At 44.7% G+C, this 25,834-nt stretch overlaps 3 protein-coding genes, 1 non-coding gene and 1 pseudogene across 5 annotated transcripts; 1 reads left to right on the top strand and 4 right to left on the bottom strand.

The window, feature by feature from the left end:
- The first annotated feature begins 2,662 nt into the window (after nucleotides 1-2,662).
- TRNAA-AGC (transfer RNA alanine (anticodon AGC)) lies at nucleotides 2,663-2,735 on the top strand. Its single transcript has one exon. It is a non-coding gene; the product is annotated as a tRNA-Ala (tRNA).
- Nucleotides 2,736-3,138: 403 nt separating this feature from the next.
- LOC127331402 (uncharacterized) lies at nucleotides 3,139-4,073 on the bottom strand. Of its 2 annotated transcripts, none has more exons than XM_051357544.1 (2): nucleotides 3,448-4,073; nucleotides 3,139-3,355 (listed from the first exon to the last, which is right to left on the bottom strand). In XM_051357544.1, exon 1 carries the CDS (start codon nucleotides 4,056-4,058, stop codon nucleotides 3,468-3,470), a length of 591 nt encoding a protein of 196 aa, XP_051213504.1. In that variant the 5' UTR covers nucleotides 4,059-4,073; the 3' UTR covers nucleotides 3,139-3,355; nucleotides 3,448-3,467. The 2 variants fall into 2 exon arrangements, with proteins under 2 accessions (XP_051213504.1, XP_051213505.1); XM_051357545.1 differs by having other exon boundaries at nucleotides 3,139-3,321.
- A 678-nt stretch (nucleotides 4,074-4,751) lies between these two features.
- LOC139835968 (uncharacterized) lies at nucleotides 4,752-8,735 on the bottom strand (annotated as a pseudogene).
- Nucleotides 8,736-11,176: 2,441 nt separating this feature from the next.
- On the bottom strand, nucleotides 11,177-16,549 carry LOC127331401 (uncharacterized). Its single transcript, XM_051357541.2, has 4 exons — nucleotides 16,297-16,549; nucleotides 13,580-16,084; nucleotides 12,011-12,815; nucleotides 11,177-11,535 (listed from the first exon to the last, which is right to left on the bottom strand). Exons 2-4 carry the CDS (start codon nucleotides 16,076-16,078, stop codon nucleotides 11,303-11,305), a joined length of 3,537 nt encoding a protein of 1,178 aa, XP_051213501.1. The 5' UTR covers nucleotides 16,079-16,084; nucleotides 16,297-16,549; the 3' UTR covers nucleotides 11,177-11,302.
- A 2,917-nt stretch (nucleotides 16,550-19,466) lies between these two features.
- On the bottom strand, nucleotides 19,467-19,871 carry LOC139835411 (putative F-box protein At2g33190). The gene has a single exon (XM_071825261.1). It carries the CDS (start codon nucleotides 19,869-19,871, stop codon nucleotides 19,467-19,469), a length of 405 nt encoding a protein of 134 aa, XP_071681362.1.
- Nucleotides 19,872-25,834: the final 5,963 nt, after the last annotated feature.

The following is a 25,834-nucleotide window of genomic DNA, read 5'->3' as shown; positions in this document are numbered from 1 at the left end:
AATTTCGGTTGATTATGAGTCCTCCATGTATGTTCTGTGTCATTGTCCGTTGAACCCATTTGACGTTGCCAGAATTCGGGTTTTGATTTGTTTAGCAAGCGCTCGATGCTCAAGCAAACGACGACGCATCACCATCTATCATGTTTTGCCAATGCAAATTCAAGTGGAAGGAATCACATTTTTTAGGTGCCCCTAAGCATGGACGCGATGATTAGGCGCGTGGCTCGGCGTTTAAAACCGTCAAAGCCCATTTCATATTATCTTGTTTTCATATGTTGTTTTAAATTTATATTTTGAGCTATTCGGCTAAAATATACGTGAGAAGCAGCTATATAAAAATATGCCAATTATTTTAATTCACACATAAAACTTACAAATATTAATGGAATGCATATGAAGAATATTAACTCAAAAGGAGACAAATTATTAGAAACCTTGTTGGTGCAATGCTTTGTTTTCGAAGTTCATGTTCACACTGAATATGATTTTTTTTCACGGCAGTACAATTGAGACTTCTTCATTACCTCGCACTATTTATTAAGAGTTTCTACGCCAAAAATATGGGTTGATGCAAAAAAAAAATTACAAGTTTAGATATTTTTGAATGCTTTCATCTAAAACAATTTCTACAAAAGGGTAAATAAGGATTTCTATGTTATAGAAATAGTGAAAAAAAAACTTATTTGGGCATGAACAAATAATGGTGATGTGACAACCCATTGGTGTTGCAGGGGTAGCACCTCCATGACCACGACTCCTCATTGACGTGCCTTTTACCCACGCTCTGTGGCTCCTCCTGCCTAGGCCGCTCTCTTTCCCTAGCATCGGCAAGAACCGGGGTGTGTCCACAAGACGATGAATACAAATATCACGTCCACAAGAAAATAGCGATGTTGATTTCGCTACTACTTCCAAACTATGCCACAACTTTTTTATCGTCGAGCTCACTAAGATTCTGTTTTTAGGGAGAAAACTATGACCTTCCTAACATAACTTTTCTCGTTGATCCATCGAATTAGTGGGCCCTAAATTAGATGACTATCATTTATTTATACAAAACTTTTTCACTTCTTTGCTTACAACCGATTTCTCTCCCCATATGATCTTAACGACTTTTTTCCTTTTATATTTATATAAATTAACCACATCCTAATACAACTATATAGCAAGATACAAACATTTTCATAATGTAATTTAACTTCTACCGTGCAAATTGTACTTGCACTAAATTCGAATCATATATACAACAAATTTATTCTACTTGTTTCCCATCTGAGACACTACTTAAAGAAATTAGTTGAACATAAATACCCTCTATTTGAGGAAAAAATAACAATTTTGCATGTCTTTTTAGATTAATTCACGCCACTAAGATGAACTTCAAATATATCTATGTGTTCATGTCTATTTTTGTTTCCTTACATACTATGAGAATGACCTCTAAAATTGAAATATGTTTCTTCAATGCATGATGTCCTCTATTAGGTGCAAGTAAGTATAAGAGATGACAATCAATGTACTAAATAGAAATTACTAGAATATCCAAAATATCTATGATGGGTTTGTCCTCTTAAGTGTCCACCCACTACACTACTCATAAAATCTTATAATTTATAAAATATCTATGACGGGTTTGTCTTCTAAGGAATCCACTCATGGCCGACTATGTATTTCCCCGGTACAACAGTATCTTAGCATTACATGCTTAATTTGTAGCTAGTGTTGAATAACATCATTTAGCTCAACCCACATAAAATCCGTCTAATTTCTAACTGCCAGATCCACACCCTTACTTTGTTGAGAGAATATCCACACTCGCATGAAGCACTTTCTTGTTCCATTGTTGGTTAGCGTACTGCTAAGATTAATATTCATAAAAGGTACATAAAAAGTATGCTTGATTTGAACAGAGATGAGTGCCTCCTAAACCCTTGTAGAACAAAAGCGTGCTTCAAATTTTACGAGTTTAAGTATCTCCATGAGATGTTTTAATAAATTTTTTTGCTAATGTTTGTGATGTTTCTCTTGGTACTACTAATATCTAGAATGAAGGAACATATGCTTATGAGAAAGAAACATTTGAAAGTGAAAAGGGAGAATGGAGTATACTCGTCATCGTCGTTCAACATTAATGGCAACTCTCTAACTCCATGTGAACACCGACGTTTAGGCCTAGTTTATTGGAGGATGAAAATGATATCAATGAAACCGAGGACCCTTACGGCTCATTAGATGAAAATTCCCTTTACGATTAAAGTAATAAATATTCTTACACACATGTGAACACATCAGTAGATATAGTAATTCTATTTTTTATTATAAAGAAGATATCATTGATAATGAGTGTATTGTTTTCACATATAATTGGCAGGTTTTAGTGTTGAGTTATCACATTCGTACCTTAGGGGAGAAATATACTTTTGTTGAGGATTTCATTTGTCATTTGCAATTGGCATGTGGTCATAATGATTCTTATGGAAGATATATGTTTTAACATATTTTTGATATATATCTTTAACTTTTATCGCCGGTCTTTGCCATTTTTATCTGTTTCGGGTTTTTTCTTAAATTGTGATTCTCAGCCTTCCTTTTTGGGCTTTTTGCCTTCTCCTTGAACTAACGGATCCAATAAAGAAAGCTACTAGATGTTAAACCATACAAAGGGGATGTAGCTCAGATGGTAGAGCGCTCGCTTAGCATGCGAGAGGCACGGGGATCGATACCCCGCATCTCCATTTTTTTCAGTGTTTTGCCACGTCAAATTACGATCCATTTTCAGTCTGCCTTCAGCTGCGGGAGGGAGATAGCGACGCAGTGTTTTTTAGCTCTGCCTCTGTCGGCAATGGGCTCAAGAGCCAGGAGCGGGTGGACAATCTGCTGGGAGTTGACCGGGGTCGGAGGCGGCGCGGCCAGGCCACACTTTTGGCAGGGGTTCAGCGAGCTGGGTAACGTCCCCGGTGAATCATGCGCGCGAGCTATTCGATTCTCGCGATAGCTGTGGAATTTCACCAATCCGTGCGTGTGTGGTGTCATTGCTTGTGCGTCGAACCCGTCCGCCGTTGCCAGGATTCGGGTTTCGATTTGTTTAGCAATAGCAACTTAGCAAGCATTCGATGCTCAAGGACGCATCATCAGCAATTGTGTTTTGCGAAATGACCAGCTTTGCTTGCAACCCCGGAAACCAACATTCTCGACAGCAGACAGAATAGAAGAAAAAAAAAGGCCTCAGGATCTCGATGCCACACTAGTCTACTCGATCGATGACGTACGCGTCCACCCTCGCGCATTCGTTCCTGCCAACATCGATCGTCCGTGGGTCTCCTGCAAGATGCGGCCAAATCCATAAGGCCGGCGCCTGAAAGATCGACGAGAAGACATGTAAGCAGAGGAAGAACATTACACAAGGAATGGCGCTCCAGATTAATGGGAGACAGAACCAGTCAGTACCTAGCAGGTGCGGTGGCTAGCTAGCGATGGACGATGTGGGAGCACTTGGCCTTGATCCAGCGTATCCCCCGGCGGATGGAGGCCTTCACCTTGCCTTCCACGGCGTACGCCTTGTAGCTAGCCACCCTGCCCCGCCGCTTCATCTCCGCCTGGTCACCCACGAACCACGCCACCGACGACGACCCCATACCCGCCACCCACCTCGCCGGCGCCTTCCGCTCCACGGCCCCGCCGCCGTAGGTCACCACCATCGCGTCGCCGCGCCCGTACTCGGCGGCGTAGGGCCGGTACGTCGGTGCCATCTTGCCAGCCGCAACAGCAAGCTCCACCGGTGACTGAGTAATGGAGGTGGGAGAGGAGAGGAGAGCAGAGGGAGGTGGCAAGGCAGGAGACAATGAAGGCGAGGCGCAGAGGGACGTTGCGCTGCTGATGGCCTGATATGAATGAATGAGCCAGGCTCCAGCGACCGGGTTGGCAGCCAGCGGCAGCGGCATCCTATGCTCGATGGACTCCCTCATATGGAGTTTGGCGTTGCGCTCGCCGCCGTGTCGGCCGTCCGATGGGGAATCTAGTGCCTTGGAAACGCAGCTCAGCTGCCTAGAGAGTCGCATTGTATACCTCCTGTGTGTCACGTGTCTGTCTTGGCAACACGACTACCCGAGCGCCGAGCCATGGCCGTCCCGACAGAGCATTTCAAGTTGCATTTTATATATGCAGTGCTGCTTTAGCAACAAATTTATCTAAATTTACACGCATCTAATACTATGTAGTTAGCTTACAGATATATCCGAATTTAGATTAGCTCAATGGTGGTGCTTCGGCTGCTGTATCTCCTCGTCGAAAGACACACACGAGTAGTTAAGCAAGCGATCGTGTGTGTCATGGGTCATGGCGTGTGCTCCGTGACTGGAACCTCACCATGATGCGGCTGCGTAGTGGAGCCGAAAGGCGGGAGATAACTTTCCTCTCCGAACACGAAGACGGCAAAACCCGTTCCTCAGTTTGTCAGTTTGCAGAGGAACACTCAATTGTTCATGACCACAGCAAAGGGTTCAGCAGGGGAGTGGAGACAGAAAAGGCACACAAGAAAGATGGAACAAATATATACCTTGCTTGATAAAGAACAGCTACGGTATTAGGGTAGCACTTTATCCTAACAGAGAAGGAATATATATTCTCTTCGTTTGTGCTAGGAATTGCTTTATCCCTTCCTGACGCAGCCGGGCTTGGGATGCCAGGTGCAAAACCTTTTTGATGCACCTGGATCAGATGCTACTACTAAGCAACTAAAAGGGGAAAGCTCAAAACCACAGCAAAAAACTCAAAAATACGGGTATCGAATAAAATTCCACATAGATATCCAAGTCCTTCCGAAGATTGGGCTTTGAAAGATCTGCCCAATTGGCAGGCTGAACGGCTGCACCCGAGCAAGTACTCAGGCACCAGTATGACAGGCAGATCTCGCAATACTGGATACCAGCAAATTTCGGATGCAGATCGCGCGCCAGTTCAAACTGCTTCCAAAATTATTGCACCAGCCTCTCAAAACACCTATCATCAGGGACCTCCAGCACCATCAACTTCAGGAAAACATATTTGCGATGTGACCGACGACCTTGCAAACAAAAGAGTTGAAGCATGCCGAGCAGATAGTGCTCATGAGAAATGCTGGTTCTCGGCCATCACAGGCATGCCAGCAATGGCTAGGAAAAGGAAAAGGTGTAGCAACAACCCTGTCCCTGTTGTGCTCAATCCCAGACAACGCCAAGATAGTGTTTGTTGCCCGCCGTGCTACATTCATGAAAGCAGTTTCATCTGGAACATGAAACACTGATAGGTTAGTCCGCCAGTCACATAGCCATGGGCTCGCAAGCTTGAAGAGTCCAACACAGCTATTTTTGCACTTAGTTCAATGTGCAAACAAGCACTATAAGATAGGCAAGCATGACAACTGAAACTACTGGTAACCACCACAACCCGAAACAAAATGGTCCCTTCATGACATCCACAGACACATTTCCAGTACTTCCAGGGTAGCAGGTGCAACACCAGGATATTATAGCTCTAATTACGAATTTGTGTTACAGATGTAACTAATTAATTTATTTTTGGACCAATAACCTGCAACAATGGGCCACCATTTTAAATATGAAAACACAAAGCAAGACCAGAAATTTTGGAGCACAATCATATTAAATCTCTGTCTAATCAATATGTTAATGATGAAGTTAAACTACTAAACCCAAAATGTTGTTGAATGGTTACAATTCAAAATACACACATCCGCATAAAATTGATAAATTAATGGTTTGCTCAGAGGGCTATACATACCCAGTGGAGACTGAGCACAGATGTCCTTGATGCTGTTCTTGACAAAAGGAATCAGCTGGTCCTTGGCATTTGCTACTTCTCGGAAATTTTCAACACAGTTCTGCAACGCATGAGTTGCAGCCCTACGTCTAGACAGAAGAGTGTGAATACGCCGGTTCAAGGCACGCCTCCTATCCAGAGTTGAGTATCTCACAGTAGGGATTAATGCAGGTTCAACTGAGATATGCGACTCAGCCCGCTTATCTTCGTCAGGTGTTTCTATTGGAGAGAGATTCAGATCAAACCCTTGCAAAGAAGGCTGGTGGATGTTTAGTGGTGGATGTGGTCTCTGGGGTACCCCATTCAGTACAGATCTGCCAAGCGAACTAGAACTGGTGTCAGCAGTGTTCATATTACTTTCTGCATGGTTAACCACCTGATCCTGTGTTTGTGCATAAGAAGGCCCCTCCACAGTGAATCTACACCCACCACAATACCAGCTCTCTTCTGGTACTTCTCTTCCCAAACCAACACAAAAAGTATGTGCAGAGGACTCACATACATCACACTGCAACATGAGATTGTCCTCACCACTTTGATTGCACTCAATGCATATAGCATTTTCATATGGATCCATTTCTTCTTCACTGGGCTGGTATACCTGTTCAAGGAAGAAATAGAACAAATGAGACAACCATATGTCTACATCCAGAGCTTTTTCTGAATGGCAATGCTTTTAAGCTAACACTCATACGAGTTCCATAGCATTGTAACAATCAAAATGTATTTTATACGTTGTCATACAAAACGTAATGCAAAAATCCAAAAAATGAAGTCTTCAACATTTACAGATTTATGTCAATATCAAGGTTGCAATTATAACAAGAACAGCTCTTTATTGACCAGATATATGAGTGTAGCAAGAAAGGTTGGTACAAGATGATGTGCATGACCAATACTTATCAGTATTGTACATTATTGAACCCTGTGTTAGAATGGCAAACTAGAGGTAATGGATCTGTTATCCCTAAAATTGCGTGGTACGTCTGCTTGTGAACTTTTCATCCAAGAATCAACATTTTGGATCGTTGCTCAACAAACAATTCAGCACACTTGCTACAAAGAATAGCAGCAAGTGTAAGAGTACAAGGTCAAAGGCCTCCTATTCCTACAGGCTAAGGAGGCATATCTATATTGGCATGCTGAACATACATGCCATTTCTCTCAATGCATAACTTATGCTAACATAAGTGGGTGAGTGATGGAAAGTGGTTTTAATACCCTGCAGACATGCAGTTCGATAATGATTATATGAGTGAACCATTACCTGATCACGCTTTTGTACCCTAATAGCAGTACTCCTCAGCCCTGATCCTTCATCTGCCACTGTAATTGTGTTGAAACGCCTTTTACACACTGGGCACCTGGACTCCGCCTTTGACCACTCCAGGATGCATGTGAAGCAGAAGTAATGTGAGCAGCAATTAAGCAAGCCCTGTAATGTGGCTCTCTGCTCCTCCGAGAGACAGATCCCACATATTTGTTTGGAAGCCTCCTCGGGCTCTTTCCCCTTCTAATCAACTCTCCTCGGAACAATGGTGTATCGTGCTGGGAATGGTGGTGGTTGTGGCACTGCCTCTTGGGGACTAGATACCACCGAATGCTGAAGTTCCTCCTCATCAGACAGTTCAGTTTCAGGGAACAAACCTGCTAGCAAGGAAACTAAACGAGTTATGATCTGACTTAGCCTCTTGAAACTAGTTACAGATCTACAGGAAGTAAAGTACACAAAGATTTTATGTAGAAGTAGAAAAGAGGGAATTTTCTCACCATGGGAATTGCTGGCAAGCGCCGCTCGACCGGCCCCTGCCGCCGGAGCCAGAGCTATTCCTGCTGGAGGCCTAGAGGATATTTGAGCTCTGTCTTCGCCTCTCTCTTGCAGCAGAGAAACATCCATCTCGATCTGGTAATTGTTTCAAAAAGAAGCAATAAATCTTTTGTTAGCATATCTGAAGTTGTGTCTGTGTGAAAAAAAAAAATAACCAAATGGTGTAATCCTGGCCATGAGCTGATTCACAAGGTCGGCATAAATGCAATAATTCAATTTGTTGAGTCATATAAATCCCCCCACCCCCTCCCCGGGTGAACGTTTCAAAAAAAAAAAAATCCCCTCAAACGTTCCCTCGACAGCAAACAGTCCAATCCATGAGTAAGTACATAATTGGAATGTCTTAATTTTGTACTGTAGAATTTATGTCTTTGCGTAAACTGTATGCAATTTGAGTACCAGAACAATAAAATTATCGGCCTGAAACTATGTACTTTACATTTTGACTTCCTCCACTGAAGTGGAACTGTGTAATTTTTTGGTCTGTAGCAAGGTCACAAAACGATTAAAAAAATTAGGTTAATGGTAACAGAATGACATCTGAGTCCCCAGATAGATTAGATCTGGGCAGTGAGGTAACTTCCTCCACTGAAGTGAAACCAGTGTAATTTGTTGGTCTGTACCACGCCAGGTGGAGGAAGAGCAAGGTCCCAAAACGATGGAATGTGTAGCTTCCTGACACTTGATCCGCTAGCATCACAAAACAGTAAACAGATAACAGAGAACTCTACTAAAATACACCAAGAACCCTAGATAACACACGAGTTTGTTTCATCCAAGAACAGAAATTAGTAGAAATGGAAGAGAATTTACTGCCGGTTCGGGATTCCAGATGGGGGTGATACTCTGCCGCCGCCGCGTCGGATTGGGGGGAGTCGGCGGCGAGCCGGCGCGTCGTCTGGGCATCGTAGGAATCGGCGCCGCTCCCGGCTGCGGTGGAGACGGCGGCAGGCTTGAATCCGTACCCCGGAGTTGCCTGCTACGGCCGCGGCGACGGGACTACCGAGGCGGCGGCGGGAGCGGGACTAGGTGGAGACGAACTTTTTTGGTCGACCTTCGTCCGAAATGGTTTGGAAACGGAGGTAACAGAGCCCTTATTCGAGGAATGAAAAAGCGAAATTCAGTCTCCCGAAAAGTAAATTTCCAAGCTGTTTAGGAGGTGATGCAGATCAGAACGCAAATTCAAATTTAGCGATAACTGATCATCACAAACAAGTTGAAGAAAAGTAAAATTTGAACTACATAGTTGCATATTTGCAACATAGTTACATATTTGCATAGTTGCGATCGCAAAAGAGATTACATAGTTTGGCCGTCGGCGACCAACTCCTAAATTTAGCTAATTTCGCCAGTCACCGACCTAATCTACACGCGACGACCTACTCGGAGTCGAGGTCGACGACCACCTGCTTCACACGGCGGACTGCCGTCTCCTTCTGCGCAGCCTCGTACGCGCGAACAACACGGACGGCTTCCGCCTCCTCGCGGCGGAAGCGCGCGCCTCGGCCTCTGTGATGACGGCGACCTGTTGGATCATCGTCTCCTCCTCGTTGAGGACGTAATCCCCCAACTCGAGGATGGTGCGCTCCGGCACCACCTCCTCCTCCTCCTTCTCCTCCCCCTTGCGGCTGTTGTTGGCGACTGGCGGCGCAAGCGCACGGCGGAGGAAGACCCCTCGGCGCTATTGGTGTAGCGGGCCAGTTCCCCGGCAGCGTCAGGCCCCAGTTGGTCCAGCGACGCGCGCTGCGCTTGCATTTCCGCCACTCCTCCTCGGAGTGGAAGACGGGGGGGCGCGGCAGCGAGTTGCTCCCGCCAATCCACCCGCATCCCCTCCCATCGCTGCATCCGCCAGCCATGCGGCGGTACCGGTGGAGGTGGCGGGAGTGGAGATGCGGCGGAGGAAGCGACATGATTGGCCGCCCAAAGTGGAAGCGTGCGCGCAGCGGAGGAAGCGGACGCGGCGGCGGGGAGTAGGGTTTTGGAACCCTACTCCCCTCGGTGGCATGTATATATACAGGGCGACGCTCGCGTTTCTCGAGCCCCCGAGAAACTTATACGAGCCGGACCTCCGATTTGGCCTCTGATCTATGAGGCTTTCGGCTCAAACCCGTAAATCCATCAAAAAAATTCAATTTCGCTCCTAGTACGAGCACGATTTTCCAACGAGGCAGACCCAACAGGCCCAGTGCTCCGCCTCCAATGGGTAACATTTTTTTGGTATACCTTCCTGATGCAACCGTGCCAGCAATGCCGAATGCCAACATTTTAACAATTGCAGAGGGGCCAGTATTAACTCATTCTTTTTTTGTTCCAGTAATACTGCACACGTGCGTTTCACACAAAAAAAATCTCGCAGAAACAATTGCAGAAGGGCCAGTATTAGCCCATTCTTTTTTGTCCCAATAATACTGCACATGAGTTTGTTGCGGCCAGCCTTTCAAACACTTCCATGGGGACCTCCAGCATCGTCAACCAAGGTCCCTCCATATGGAACTGCAAATCTGGCAGCTCTTAGGCAATCAATCGGTGGATGAAACAATTTCTTTATCGCAATGCCTTTGCTTATCCCGCTTACTCCCAGGGAGGGCAAATAATAAACATGACACAATCCGATGAGAACGAACATACAAAAAGCATGTTAGAAAAGTACAAAGTGGAAGTTATGGAAGACATGGCGAGGGGGAAATCCAACAGAAATCAGAAGGGCTCACGCAGAAGAAGCTGAGTTGGCATGGTCTACTACTCCATCCATTCCATATACTAAATCAGCGATAACTAATATAGAACAAGTGAGTGCTAAATAATTGCATTAGGACGGTTACACAGCAACATATCAACACAGGGTTAATCTGTACAGAAGGTTGTACAGTGCTCAGCCCCTAGGTCAAAAAAGAGAAGAACTGGAGAAAAAGAAAAGGTAGCAACTGGAAAGGTAAGAAGAATTGCACAAATCATGCATATGCACAGTGAGAAACCTTCCAAAATAAGCAATAATAATGAAATGATACCAGAAAATATAGCTGCCTCACACAAGATAAACTAATAGGCTTTTAACTTTTTGTCTAACTATAAGGGTTGTAAAAATATATAAGATGTGTAGCAAAACAGAAGGGAAACCGCTGACATATACTCGCATATAGTACAACTTTTTGTCCAATATCCTATTCTTAATTTCTTTAAAATAATCAGGACACACTTAAAATTTAAATATTCAGTACTCATTCTCCGAGGTATTACTCATCATAAATTAGATGCTCCACATCTTTTGGAGATAGCATCACTCTAGAAAGGTGCTTGTGAACTGAAACTCCAATCTGTACTTAAAGAACACATATAGTATAACTGAAAGAAGGGAACAAAGGTTAGACACTTGATAACTCAAATAGATCACAGGAGGACATGATCATTGATGTGGTAGATGCAAAAAAGTACTGTCCCTTCTCAGCAAGGTACCTGTAGCAGCTGGTTGAAAGACTTAAACTTGCCCAGATGGTAAATAACAAACCAAGCAAGAGCTAGTTCTAAGAGATATAATGAATTAATAATGAACTATATTTCAAGCTATTAAATCTTCAGTAACACATTCATTGTTTTATATTCTTGTGAACTGTCTATAAAAGAATGATGACAACAATGGAGAGAGACATGGCAACAGCTTCACGAAAACATATATGCGATGTGACTAACGACATCGCCAACAAAAGAGTTGAAGCATGACGAGCAGATAGTTCTCATGAGAAATGCTGGTTCTTGGCCATCACAGGCATGACAACAATGGCTAGGAAAAGGAAAAGGTGTAGTAACAACCCTATCCCTGTTGTGCTCAATCCCAGACAATGCTAAGATAGTATTTGTTGCTCGCCGTGCTACATTCATGAAAGAAGATTGATCTGAACAAAAAAAATAAGATAGGTTAGTTCGAGTTAAATAAACCATTTTTAGTGAAAGAGTCTGACATGATAACATTGATTTTACCAAATGTGTATGAGAACAGCCAGAAAATAAATTTATTAGTACTTCCAGGGCAATAGGTGCAACACCAGGATTTTCATTATTACTCCCTCCGTTAGAAATAAGTGTCGGATGTATCTAGACACATTTTAATTGTAAATACATCCGTATCTAGATAAAGTTGCAACACTTATTTTGGAACGGAGGTATAAAATTACCTTGTTAATGTAATAACTTAATTTATTCATGAACCATTTTAAAAACAAAGCTAAGCCAGAAACTTCCAGCAAAACATATGCAATATGTTAATTATAAAACCCAAATGTTATTCAGTGGGGTTAAGAGTCAAAACACAAGCATGCTCGCAGAGTTCATATATTAAACAATGGTTTTGCTCAAAGAGTTTGTACATACCCAATGGGGACTGAGCACAAATGTGCTTGATGCTCTTCTTGACAATAGGAATCAGCTGCTCCTTGGCATTTTCTACTTCCCGGAAATTGTTTCCACCCTCATAGGTGCACTGAGTAAGATTGTTTGCAGACTGAACAAAATGTGAGCTACTCTGTTGGCTCTGCAACAAATCAGCCCTGGAACAGGATGGGCTATCTTCTGTAGAAGTGCAGGTGCTCCGTTGATTTTGCTCAGTTCCTGGTGTGGTTCTGTCATGCTGAAGGCCATTCTGCCACGCATTAGTTGCAGTCCTAGGTCTAAATAGAAGAATACGAATACGTCGATTCAAGGCACGCCTCCTATCCAGAGTTGCGTGTCTCCCTGTAGGGGTCGATACAGGTTCCGCTGGGACATGTGACTCAGCTCGCTTATCTTCATCAGGGGTTTCTATTGGAGAGAGATTCAGATCAAACCCTTGCAAAGAAGGCTGATCAATGTTTAGTGGTGGTGGTCTCTGGAATACCCCAGTTCTGCCAAATGAACTAGAACTGCCGTCAGCAGTGTTCATATTACTTTCTCCACGGTGAACCACTCTATCCTGTGTTTGTGCATAAGATCCCTCCACACTGAATCTACATCCACCACAATACCAATTCCCTTCTGGTACTTCTCTTCCCAGACCAACACAAAAAGTATGTGCAGAGGAATCACAAATATCACACAGCAACATGAGATTGTCCTCACCACCTTGATTGCACTCTATGCATACAACATTTTCATATGGATCTAACCAACGCCTCATTTCTTCTTCAGTCGGCTGGTATACCTGTCCAAGGACGAAACAGAAATATTAGACAACAATATGTTGACAGGACATCCAGTATACTTGCTTCATTTGAGCTGGACATCCAGTATACTTGCTACCAGCAGGAGAACATGCAAATTGTCACAAGGTTATTATTCCTTTTTATGGTTGACAGTGCTTTAAACTAACCATCACACAAGTTTCAGTTAGCATTGTAGCAACAATATGTTTTCTATAGGTTGTTATGCAAAACGTAATACATAAACCCAAAAGATAATGAAATCTTCAACATCGACAGATTTATGGCAATATCTAGGCTGCAATTACAATAAGAACAGCTCCTAATTTACCAGTAATATGAGTGCAGCAACAAGGGTTGGTACAAGATTTTCATGAACAATGATTATCAGCACTGTACATTATTGAGCCTAAGTTAGAACGGCAAAGTAGAAGTTATGGATCTGTTATCCCTAAACAATGTAAGCTATATCTGCTCATAGATTTTATCCACAGACCAAAATTTTGGATGGTTGGTAGTAAACAATGTAGGTATTCAGCACAATAACAGCAAAAAATAAGAGAACAAGGTCAAAATCATCCTATTCGTATGGGCTATGGGGCCAGGATTCTCATATAGTCATATATCTCTAGCAATGTGTTGAAACGTACAAGCACTTCATCTCAATACATAACATAACCAATAAAAATATTAAGTGAGCGAGTGACAAAATTTTTATACCCTGCAGTTATGAAATTAATTCATGATCAGGAGAGTGAATCATTACCTGATCGCGTTTTTCTACCCTAATAGCAGCATTTCTCAACCCTGATCCTACATCTGCCACTGATGACTTGGTAACTGTATTGAAGCGCCTTTTACACAATGGGCACTTCGACTCCACCTTTGACCACTCCAGGATGCATGCAAAGCAGAAGTAGTGTGAGCAGCAATTAAGCACGCCCTGTATTGTGGCTCTCTGCTCCTCTGAGAGGCAGATCCCACATATCTGTTTCAAAGCCTCCTCTGGCTCTTTCCCCTTCTCATCAACCCTCCTCGGAACAATGGTCCGCCGTGCTGTGAGTAGATGAGGCTGCGGCACTGTCTCTTGGGGCCTAGGTACCCCCAAATCCTTAAGGTCCTCCTCTGATATGACATAATCAGAATCCGAGGATGAGTCTGACTCAGAACCCTTCTTCCTTCTGCCCTTCTTCCTCTTGATCTTCACAGAGTCAGCAATCGGTTCTTCATTCTTGGCATCTTCCTCCTCAGATGTCACAAACTCAAATTCTGATGTGTCTGACTCAACCGATGGCCATGACTCCCCAACAGCAAGTGGCTCTGTTGTGCCATCCCCCGCAACCTTAGCCTTCTTCCTTGGCTGGTAGTCCACCTCTTCCTCCACGTCGTCCTCAACAACAAAATCATCGTCATCTTCTTCCTCCTCGTCATCCGCCACCCATTGTTTCCTTCTCCGCTGATGTGCTGACGTGCCCTTCCTTGCCTTTCCCTTGGAACCGCTCCTCCTCTTACGATGCTGGCGCCCCGCCACCGGCTTCCGCTTGGCCAAGTGGTTCTTAGGCCTGACATTTTTGGCGCGGGTCGGGGCATATTCATCCAAATCCTCATCGTCTTCTGCGACCTCTTCCTCCTCGTTGTCCTCCTCTTCATCCACCTCCGGATCGAAGTCTTCGTCCTCATCCTCAATCTCCTCCTCATAGTCATCATCATCCTCGTGTCTGGGCCGGCAAGATCCTGTCGGCTTTCTCTTCCTGCCCCAACCAGGACCCTCGACGACTGGTTGCATCAGCTGCAGCGTCTCGGTCTCCAACTCCTCATCTGCTTCCTGATCCTCTGGTTCCTCCTGCTCCTCGCAGAAATCCTCATCAAACTCGTCATCATGCCTCCCATTCCGATGCTCAGGTCGTGGCGTCTCCGTCTCCAAACCCTCGTCCTCCAACTCCTCTTCTCCGTTGAACTCTGCATCAGAGTCATCGTCCTGTTGTCCTGTCCTGACAGGGGAAGGAACCTCAGATGGCTGTGTCTCGACCTCCAACACCTCGTCCTCCGACGATCCTTCCTCCTCCCCCGCGAAACCCGCATCGGACTCGTCCTCCCCGCATTCCAAGGAGGGAACCGCGGTTGGACATGCCTCGGTCTCAAGCTCCTCCTCTCCCATGTCGAAATCAGCATCAGACTCGTCCTCCTGACTCCCCTTCCTGCCTCCTCGGGAGCGAACCGCAGCTGGACATGACTCGATCTCCATTTTTTCCTCCCCCGCGTCGAAATCGGCATCAGACTCGTCCTCCTTCTTCCCCCTCCTGCCTCCTCGGAAGCGGGCCGCGGCCGGACGCCTCTGCCTTGGTGCGTCGATCTCGAAATCCTCATCCTCCAATTCCTCGTCCTCACTAAAATCCTCATCAGAATCATGACGAGGCGGCTTCCCCTTCCTGCCTGCTCGTGAGCGAGCCGTGGCCGTCCGCCTCTGTGGTGGTGCCTCGATCTCGAAGCCCTCGTCCCCCAGCTCCCCGTCCTCCCCGAAATCCTCGTCGTCAGAACCATCACGCGGCTTCCCCTTCCTAGTACCTCTTCGGGAGCGAGCCGGGGCCGTACGCCTCTGCCGCGGTGCCGCCTCGATCTCGAAACCCTCGTCCTCCCCGAAATCCTCGTCCTCGTCCTCGTCGGAATCATCGCGCGGCTTCTTCACCTTCCTGCCCCGGCCGCGAGCCCTGGCGGGCCGCCTGGGCCTCGGCGCGTCGATCCGGAACGTCTCGTCGTCCAGGTCCTCGTCCTCCTCGTCGAAATCGGCGTCGGAATCGTCATCCTGCTGGCGCGGCCTCCTCGCCTTCCTGCTGGGTCGGGCGCGTGGCTTGGCCGCCGCGCGCTTCTGCTTCGGCTTGGGCTTGGCGCGCGGCGGCGGCGGCTCGATCTCCAGGTCCTCGTCGAAATCGTCGTCGGATGAGGACGAATCCGGCTTCCTGCCCCGGCCGCGGGCCTTTGGCGCCGGGCGCCGCCTGGGCCTGGGCCGCGGGCGAGGGCGCGGCGCCTCGATCTCGAAGTCCTCGTCGTCCGCCTCCTCCTCCTCGTCCCCGTCGAAATCGGCGTCAGATTCGTGGTCGGGGTCCGGGTCCTCTTCGTCCTCGGAGGCGGCGGCGGCAGCGGCGTCCTCGTCGGAGCAGGCGGCGGCGACGTACTCCTCCTCCACCTCGTCCTCGTCCGCCACGTACTCGTCGTCGTCGTCGTCCATCTTGGCGCGCCGCACGGCCACCCTGCCGCCAGCGCCCATCCACCCCTGCACGCACGCCACGAATCCAAATCCAAATCAGTTATTACCATCAATCGAAATCGAAATAGAAAACCGAGCCCAAATTGAATTTCGACAGAGCCAAATCGGCCGAATTTTACTTCCAGAAAAAAGGAATGAGAAGAAGATGAGGCTGTAAGTAAAAAAAAAAAAAAGGAGGAGTTCCTTTTCGGGGGTGAAGAGAAGGGGGAAACACTTGCCTTGTCGCACGAGAATTGAGGAGAAACAGTGGGCGACAAAAGGCGGCTCCCCCAAATAGGCAATGGCGGGCGGGCTACCGCCGCCTGGCCTGTGCTGTGTGGTGGGCTCGGCGGCGTCTCTCTCCCGACGGAGTAGACGAAAGTAGGCAGTGGTATGGTAGAATTCAAAAAAAATGGAAGAAGTCCGTCAGGTCAGAGGTGGTTTTGTTTGGGTGGAAAGGGAGGAGAGAGGAGGACGACTGGACGAGGCGGTGTGATGCGGAAGCGAGGCCGAGAGAAGGAAAGGAAGGGTGTGGAGATAGCGAGAGGAAGGGAAGGGGCGAGTGGGCCTCGCCGTTTTATCTGTGCGGGAGCGGGTGGGCCTGCCTAGCGCGGCTACAGCTAGATTTACTACGGCGGTTACCGTGTGCTTAGGGCACCCACAATGTATAGCCAAATGTGGTTCTATATTAGCTTTTTGGCTTTTGGAACTAGTTCCCTACATTGTGAAGGTAGTTCCAAAAGAAGCAAAAGTGGGAACCGGAGCAAGTAGTTGCTCCGATGCCAAGTTTGTGGCCAAATTCTTGATGGGTTAAAATATGCATATCTAAGGAAGAAAGAGAAGATGGTTAAGGTGAGAGAGAAGATGGCTGTAAAGAAAAATAATTCTTTTACATTGTTTGTGTCAGTATAGGACCCACTATGTAGACATTTGGAACTAGGCAACATTGTGGAGGTGTAGCCATATGTAGTTCCGATGCCAAATGCTGTGCTTTGTCAGATTTGGCCATTCATACATTGTGGATGCCCTTATCTGCCCACGGTTCCTAGCCCGGTACTAACTCGGCCGCACAAATGCAGAGTGCCTCTCGGGTATATTTTAAAAAAATAAACCTTGTTTGAAATCAAAGATGGTCCAGCTATTGTATTTGTATAAAAATATTTCTCTATGATATTACTTTCATTTTATCCTGGGTAGGAAAACAAACTCGAAACGCCCCATGATCAGGTACTATTCACTTTATATTTGTTATAAATTTGTTCTTTTTTTTTCCTGAAAACGATGAAAATCATTTATTTTCCAAATATTTTTTTTACGACTACAAACATGATCATCCCTTGTTTTCAGCAAGTTTCAACTTTTTATTGACTTATTACTACAATCTTTTCGACGGGGGTGTACGCCACCCGAGAGCCAAAAGTCTCCTTCCTAACATATGTCACTTTATTACTATAAGTTAGAATCTCCATAATTGGTAGTAACTTATATTAGTTTAATGCATTGTGTCATTTATTATGTTACATACTCATTTTGTCTTGTGTGATGTTATGGTAACGTAGCTATTTATTATCTCACTCAATTTTTCTTTATTTATTGTCATGTCATGTCACCAAAACTTTTTCGCGTGTACGATGTTTGTTACTAGTTCCAGGCACCAACTCCATTTTAAAATATAAACTCAAAGATAATTTAGATTTTAAAATGTCTTATTTTTTTAGAGGAAGGTAATATCAACTTCTCGCCACTATTCTCTACGGGGATTATGGGTACGCCATATGGAGGCCTGGGACACAGCAGGAGTGCTAACTGTGTAGCCACACTGGGCTCAATTCTTTTGGGGGGGGGCGGGAGGGGCAAATTTTGATATAGGCATATATATATAAAAAAAAAGGACGTACCCAGTGCTGAGAGCTACCGCGCACTATGCGGGGTCTGGGGAAGGTGTTAGTGGCAAGCCTTACCCTCACGAAGTGCAATGTGAGGAGACCGTGACTCGAACCTGGGACCTCTCGGTCACAGGCGGTGAGGCTCTACCGCTGCACCAGGCCCGCCCTTCATATAGGCATATATATATTCACCCAAAAAAAAATCAAATATTGGCTTGGACGCTTAGTATGTGTAACCTTGGAAGTTTGGAACTTAAAAGACCAAAAGGGTCGGCCTCCTTGGCTCCTGTCACGGGAATCAATCTGAGAAAGGCCGAGACTGAGGGCCGTTCCTATACATCGACCAGGACAGCGCGTACCGTGGGCCGCACATCACCGTGCGCGGTACATGCCAACCCAGTTCAGGTATTGGCCTTTTTTTTGTCAATTTTTCTGTTCTGTTTTTCATTTTTTTTATTTTTCTTTTGTGTTTTTTCTTATAGGATTTAAAAAGGGTTAAAATTCAAACAATGATAAAACAAAACTTTCTAATTTGCAATTTTTAAAAATTACAAATATGTAAATTGTACAAATTTGAAAATTGTTCAAATTTGAAATTGTTCAAATCTAAAAAAATTGTTAAATTTTGAAATTTGGTTGGTTCAACTTAAACTTTTCAAATTTTTATTTTGATTTTTTTAAAATATTTAGATTTAAAAAATTCGTCCAAATATTAAAACTTCTCAAATCCAAAAATTGTCTGAATTCTAAAATTGTTCAAATTGTAAAACTTTTCAAATTTTGAAAATAATAGAATTTCCAAAATATGTTCAAAATATAAAATTGTTCTTTTTTAAAACTATTCATTTTTAAAACTATTCAAATTTAAGAATATTCATATTTTGAAAAATCTAGAAAAGTATTTCTTTTAAAAGAATGTTAGATTTTGAGAAGGAAAATATTAGTAACAGAAAATCAGAAACAAAAGAAAAAAAGGAAAAGAATCGTGCCTTAGCCTAATGGGTCGCGCCCAGCGTACCCGACCTGGTCGCTGGGGTGTGCGGCACCCCCGCACGAGCCGACTAGGTCGACGTATAGCAGTCCTCGAGACTGAGCCAAATCGATATATGATTCGATCGATGGATTTGACGCGACGATGAAGCAATACCCGACACCCTACGCGAAGTGACGCATCATTTCGTTTGCGGGCTCGCCGCCTCTTTCTATGGCGTTTTTGTGAGGTCTTCCGACAATTACAATCGATCTCCACTGATCATCGACAGGTGCAGCATCCCTTCTCTGGCATTTCTCCAATTTAGCTCCCAAATTTATTAAATTGTGTTGTACTTCTATTCATCTTTTCTGTAGGAGCCAACATGGGAAAGCCTCAATCTGGTTATCATCAGCCTAGGAAAAAAAATATAAGGACCACCATGTAGCATCCTCTGGAAGTTTCAGAAAGCACAAACGCCTTGTAGTGGAGTTCGTCCCGCAGCTTGTCAAGAGCGAAGATCGTTGGTGGGATCAAACCAATGCGCATTCCACTACAATTCATACTTGTGGACAGCACCATACTCGTCAAATATGGGCTTCACCTGCTCGATGGTGATCACCGAAGGTAGAGCAATCTGTTCACCCGTGATCGGATTGACGAGATGCATCTCGGATCTCTCATCGACAGTAACCAGCCAGCCATGTGAGGACCCGATCAAACACCTGGTGCAGATAGGTGGCTCTAGAAGAGTTAACTGGTATGATCTCTTTTCAGTGAGGCTGTAGAGGCAAGTGACGCTATCACCAGCAGATTCATAAGTGTAGAGGAGGCACGACGTCTGTGCAAGTTTGTACCGCCTAAGGCTTCGGAGGCTGGTGTATGCGGAGCGCCAGGAGGAGCAAACAGAGCCGGCACGCACAAGGTCGGGGATTTCAAGGGTGGCAAAGATACACATCAAGATATCCTGAGGCAGCTCTGGCAATGTGTGGGCCGCAGTCTTGAACAGCGGTGGTGGATGAAGATGTTCATCTCTGCAGAATTTCCTGAGTGAACTGAGAGCATGTCTAGCAGGCCCCTTATATTTCTGCCCCGTATATCGCCGCTTTTTCGTCCTATATAAAAAAAATGCGCGATCATACACCGCTCCGTCTAGCAGACCCCGTATTTGACCCCGTATATTTGTAAATTTAAAACCCCGGGAAACTAGTTCATTCATAGTTTGTCGATTATACATAGGAATCGACATGGATCATACAAAATGCGCGATCATGGATCGCGACTTCTAGTCGGAGAGGTCCATGATGAACCCGTCGGCCTCCGCCTCCGCCTCCCGCGCCTCCGCCTCCTTCACGGCGGCGATGGCCGCCGCCCTATCTTCCTCCTCCGCCCTCTTCCTCTCGTCGGCGTCCTTGAGGGACTCTTCAATCGCCTTCAAGAAGGCGGGGTCCTGGTCCTCGTCTTCATCCTCCTCCTCGCCGGCGAGCGGAGCACTGATACGTCTCCGACGTATCGATAATTTCCTATGTTCCATGCCACATTATTGATGATATCTACATGTTTTATGCATACTTTATGTCATATTTATGCATTTTCCGGCACTAACCTATTAACGAGATGTCGAAGAGCCGATTCTTTGTTTTCTGCTGTTTTTGGTTTCAGAAATCCTAGTAAGGAAATATTCTCGGAATTGGACGAAATCAACGCCCAGGGGCCTATTTTCAGACGAAGCTTCCAGAAGACCGGAAATGATACGAAGTGGGGCCACGAGGTGGCCAGACGCTAGGGCGGCGCGGCCCAAGCCCTGGCCGCGCCGGCCTAGTGTGTGGGCTCCCTGTCAGGCCCCCTGACCTATCTCCTCCGCCTACTTATAGCCTTCGTCGCGAAACCCCCAGTACCGAGAGCCATGATACGGAAAACCTTCCAGAGACGCCGCCGCCGCCAATCCCATCTCGGGGGATTCAGGAGATCGCCTCCGGCACCCTGCCGGAGAGGGGAATCATCTCCCGGAGGACTCTTCACCGTCATGGTCGCCTCCGGAGTGATGAGTGAGTAGTTCACCCCTGGACTATGGGTCCATAGCAGTAGCTAGATGGTCGTCTTCTCCTAATTATGCTTCATTGTTGGATCTTGTGAGCTGCCTAACATGATCAAGATCATCTATCTGTAATGCTATATGTTGTGTTTGTTGGGATCCGATGGATAGAGAATACTATGTTATGTTGATTATCAATTTATATCTATGTGTTGTTTATGATCTTGCATGCTCTCCGTTATTAGTAGAGGCTCTGGCCAAGTTTTTACTCTTAACTCCAAGAGGGATTATTTATGCTCGATAGTGGGTTCATGTCTCCATTAAATCTGGGGGAGTGACAGAAACCTCTAAGGTTGTGGATGTGCTGTTGCCACTAGGGATAAAACATCGATGCTATGTCCGAGAATGTAGTTATTGATTACATTACGCACCATACTTAATGTAATTGTCTGTTGTTTGCAACTTAATACTGGAAGGGGTTCAGATGATAACCTGAAGGTGGACTTTTTAGGCATAGATGCATGCTGGATAGTGGTCTATGTACTTTGTCGTAATGCCCAATTAAATCTCACAATACTCATCATATCATGTATGTGCATGGTCATGCCCTCTTTATTTGTCAATTGCCCAACTGTAATTTGTTCAACCCAACATGCTATTTATCTTATGGGAGAGACACCTCTAGTGAACTGTGGACTGATACGTCTCCGACGTATCGATAATTTCTTGTGTTCCATGCCACATTATTGATGGTATCTACATGTTTTATGCACACTTTATGTCATAATTATGCATTTTCTGGAACTAACCTATTGACGAGATGCCGAAAGGCCAGTTGCTGTTTTCTGCTGTTTTTGGTTTCAGAAATCCTAGTAACGAAATATTCTCGGAATCGGACGAAATCAACGCCCAACATCCTATTTTTCCACGAAGCTTCCAGAACACCCGGGAAGGACCAGAGGGGGGAGCCGGGCCCCCAGACCATAGGCCGGCGCGGCCCAGGCCCTGGCCGCGCCGCCTTATGGTGTCGTCGCCCCTTCGACCTTCTGACGCCGCCTCTTCGCCTATAAGAAGCCCCTCGACCTAAAACCTCGACACGGAAAAGCCACGGTACGAGAAACCTTCCAGAGCCGCCGCCATCGCGAAGCCAAGATCTGGGGGACAGGAGTCTCTGTTCCGGCACGCCGCCGGGACGGGGAAGTGCCCCCGGAAGGCTCCTCCATCGACACCACCGCCATCTCCATCAACGCTGTTGTCTCCCATGAGGAGGGAGTAGTTCTCCATCGAGGCTCGGGGCTGTACCGGTAGCTATGTGGTTCATCTCTCTCCTATGTACTTCAATACAATAATCTCATGAGCTGCCTTACATGATTGAGATTCATATGATAATGCTTGTAATCTAGATGTTGTTATGCTAGTCAAGTGAATTTTACTTATGTGATCTCCGGAGACTCCTTGTCCCACGTGTGTAAAGGTGACAGTGTGTGCACCGTGTGGGTCTCTTAGGCTATATTTCACAGAATACTTATTCACTGTTATGGTTGGCATAGTGAAGTGCTTATTTATATCTCTTTATGATTGCAATGTGTTTTGTATCACAATTTATCTATGTGCTACTCTAGTGATGTTATTAAAGTAGTTTTATTCCTCCTGCACGGTGTAATGGTGACAGTGTGTGCATCCGTGTTAGTACTTGGCGTAGGCTATGATTATGATCTCTTGTAGATTATGAAGTTAACTATTGCTATGATAGTATTGATGTGATCTATTCCTCCTTTCATAGCGTGAAGGTGACAGTGTGCATGCTACGTTAGTACTTGGTTTAGTTGTGTTGATCTATCTTACACTCTAAGGTTATTTAAATATGAACATTGAATTGTGGAGCTTGTTAACTCCGGCATTGAGGGTTCGTGTAATCCTACGCAATGGTGTTCATCATCCAACAAGAGTGTAGAGTATGCATTTATCTATTCTGTTATGTGATCAATGTTGAGAGTGTCCACTAGTGAAAGTCTGATCCCTAGGCCTTGTTCCTAAATACTGCTATCGCTGCTTGTTTACTGTTTTACTGCGTTACTACTGCTGCGTTACTACTGCTTGTTTACTGTCCTGGGCAAAGCACTTTTCTGGTGCCGTTGCCACTGCTCATATATATTCATACCACCTGTATTTCACTATCTCTTCGCCGAACTAGTGCACCTATTAGGTGTGTTGGGGACACAAGAGACTTCTTGCTTTGTGGTTGCAGGGTTGCATGAGAGGGATATCTTTGACCTCTTCCTCCCTGAGTTCGATAAACCTTGGGTGATCCACTTAAGGGAAAACTTGCTGCTGTTCTACAAACCTCTGCTCTTGGAGGCCCAACACTGTCTACGGGAAAAGGAGGGGGGCATAGACATCAAGCTATTTTCTGGCGCCGTTGCCGGGGAGGAAAGGTAAAAGGCACTCATACTCCGGTTCCAGGTAACAGTACTTTTCTGGCACCATTGTGTTTGTGCTCGAAGCTATTTCCTTTAGATCCTGCAATTGCATCTTTTTGTTTCTTGTTTACACTAGTAAGGCATAATGGAAAACAACAAAAATATGAGAGATCTTTATGAACTTTATCTTGAATTAGGACATGATGTGTTTGAAGAGAAAATTAAAAAACCCATGGAACTTTATATGCATGCTAATGGGAATGTTATTGATATAAATGCTTTGAACACTATTGTTGCTAATGCTATGGAAAATTCTAAGCTTGGGGAAGCTGGTTTTGATGAGCATGATCTTTTTAGTCCCCCAAGCATTGAGGAGAAAATTTACTTTGATGATATTTTGCCTCCTATTTATGATGATTATAATGATAGTAGTCTTATGGTACCGCCTGCTATGGAGGATAAATTTGATTATGATTACAATATGCCTCCTATATTTGATAATGAAAATAATAATGATAGCTACTTTGTTGAATTTGCTCCCACTATTACTAATAAAATTGATTATGCTTATGTGGAGAGTAATAATTTTATGCATGAGACTCATGATAAGAATGCTTTATGTGATAGTTATATTGTTGAGTTTGTTCATGTTGCTACTGAAAGTTATTATGAGAGAGGAAAATATGGTTGTAGAAATTTTCATGTTACTAAAACACCTCTCTATGTGCTGAAATTTTTGAAGCTACACTTGTTTTATCTTCCTATGCTTGTTACTTTGCTCTTCATGAACTTGTTTATTTACAAGATTCCTATGCATAGGAAGCATGTTAGACTTAAATGTGTTTTGAATTTGCCTCTTGATGCTCTCTTTTGCTTCAAATATTATTTCTTGCGAGTGCATTATTAAAACTGCTGAGCCCATCTTAATGGCTATAAAGAAAGAACTTCTTGGGAGATAACCCATGTGTTATTTTGCTACAGTAATTTGTTTTATTTTTGTGTCTTGGAAGTTGTTTACTATTGTAGCAACCTCTCCTTATCTTAGTTTAGTGTTTTGTTGTGCCAAGTAAAGTCGTTGATAGTAAGGTTCATACTAGATTTGGATTACCGCGCAGAAACAGATTTCTTTGTTGTCACGAATCTAGACAAAATTCTCTGTAGGTAACTCAGAAAATTATGCCAATTTACGTGAGTGATCCTCAGATATGTACGCAACTTTAATTCAATTTGAGCATTTTCATTTGAGCAAGTCTGGTGCCCTTTTAAAATTCATCTTTACGGACTGTTCTGTTTTGACAGATTCTGCCTTTTATTTCGCATTGATTCTTTCGCTGTGTTGGGTGGATTTCTTTGTTCCATTACCTTCCAGTAGCTTTGAGCAATGTCCAGAAGTGTTAAGAATGATTGTGTCACCTCTGAACATGTGAATTTTTGATTATGCACTAACCCTCTAATGAGTTTGTTTTAAGTTTGGTCTGGAGGAAGTTTTCAAGGGTCAAGAGAGGAGGATGATATACTATGATCAAGAAGAGTGAAAAGTCTAAGCTTGGGGATGCCCCCGTGGTTCATCCCTGCATATTTCAAGAAGACTCAAGCATCTAAGCTTGGGGATGCCCAAGGCATCCCCTTCTTCATCGACAAATTATCAGGTTCCTTCTCTTGAAACTATATTTTTATTCGGTCACATCTTATGTACTTTACTTGGAGCGTCTGTGTGCTTTTATTTTTGTTTGTGTTTGAATAAATTGGATTACATCATGCTTGTGTGGGAGAGAGACACGCTCCGCTGGTTCGTATGAACACATGTGTTCTTAGCTCATAATATTCATGGCGAAGTTTCCTCTTCGTTAAATTGTTATATGGTTGGAATTGGAAAATGCTACATGTAGTAATTGCTATAATGTCTTGGGTAATGTGATACTTGGCAATTGTTGTGCTCATGTTTAAGCTCTTGCATCATATACTTTGCACCTATTAGTGAAGAAATACATAGAGCATGCTAAAATTTGGTTTGCATAATTGGTCTCTCTAAGGTCTAGATAATTTCTAGTAAGGTGTTTGAACAACAAGGAAGACGATGTATAGTCTTATAATGTTTCAATATGTCTTTTATGTGAGTTTTGCTGTACTAGTTCATACTTGTGTTTGTTTCAAACAACCTTGCTAGCCTAAACCTTGTATCGAGAGGGAATACTTCTCATGCATCCAAAATACTTGAGCCAAACACTATGCCATTTGTGTCCACCATACCTACCAACTACATGGTATTTCCTGCCATTCCAAAGTAAATTGCTTGAGTGCTACTGATGCGTGTGGTTGACACGTCCGTTGGGAACCCCAAGAGGAAGGTGTGATGCGCACAGCGGCAAGTTTCCCTCGGTAAGAAACCAAGGTTTAATCGAACCAGTAGGAGTCAAGAAGCACGTTGAAGGTTGATGGCGGCGGGATGTAGTGCGGCGCAACACC

The sequence above is a fragment of the Lolium perenne genome, chromosome 2, assembly GCF_019359855.2.
Source record: "Lolium perenne isolate Kyuss_39 chromosome 2, Kyuss_2.0, whole genome shotgun sequence".
NCBI lineage: Eukaryota > Viridiplantae > Streptophyta > Magnoliopsida > Poales > Poaceae > Lolium > Lolium perenne.
The sequence above is the reverse complement of the archived record's forward strand: the minus strand, read 5'-3'. Positions and strand labels throughout refer to the sequence as shown.

Bases quoted from the DNA above. Each gene is read 5' to 3' on its own strand.
- LOC127331402 (XM_051357544.1), bottom strand. From the start codon at position 4,058: ATGCGACTCTCTAGGCAGCTGAGCTGCGTTTCCAAGGCACTAGATTCC.
- LOC139835411 (XM_071825261.1), bottom strand. From the start codon at position 19,871: ATGTGTATCTTTGCCACCCTTGAAATCCCCGACCTTGTGCGTGCCGGC.
- LOC127331401 (XM_051357541.2), bottom strand. From the start codon at position 16,078: ATGGGCGCTGGCGGCAGGGTGGCCGTGCGGCGCGCCAAGATGGACGAC. The intron at 12,816-13,579 runs GTAATGATTCAC...GTCCTTGGACAG, and splicing joins GGGTAGAAAAACGCGATCAG to GTATACCAGCCGACTGAAGA. The intron at 11,536-12,010 runs GTATGTACAAAC...TTTTTTGTTCAG, and splicing joins TTGTGCTCAGTCCCCATTGG to ATCAATCTTCTTTCATGAAT.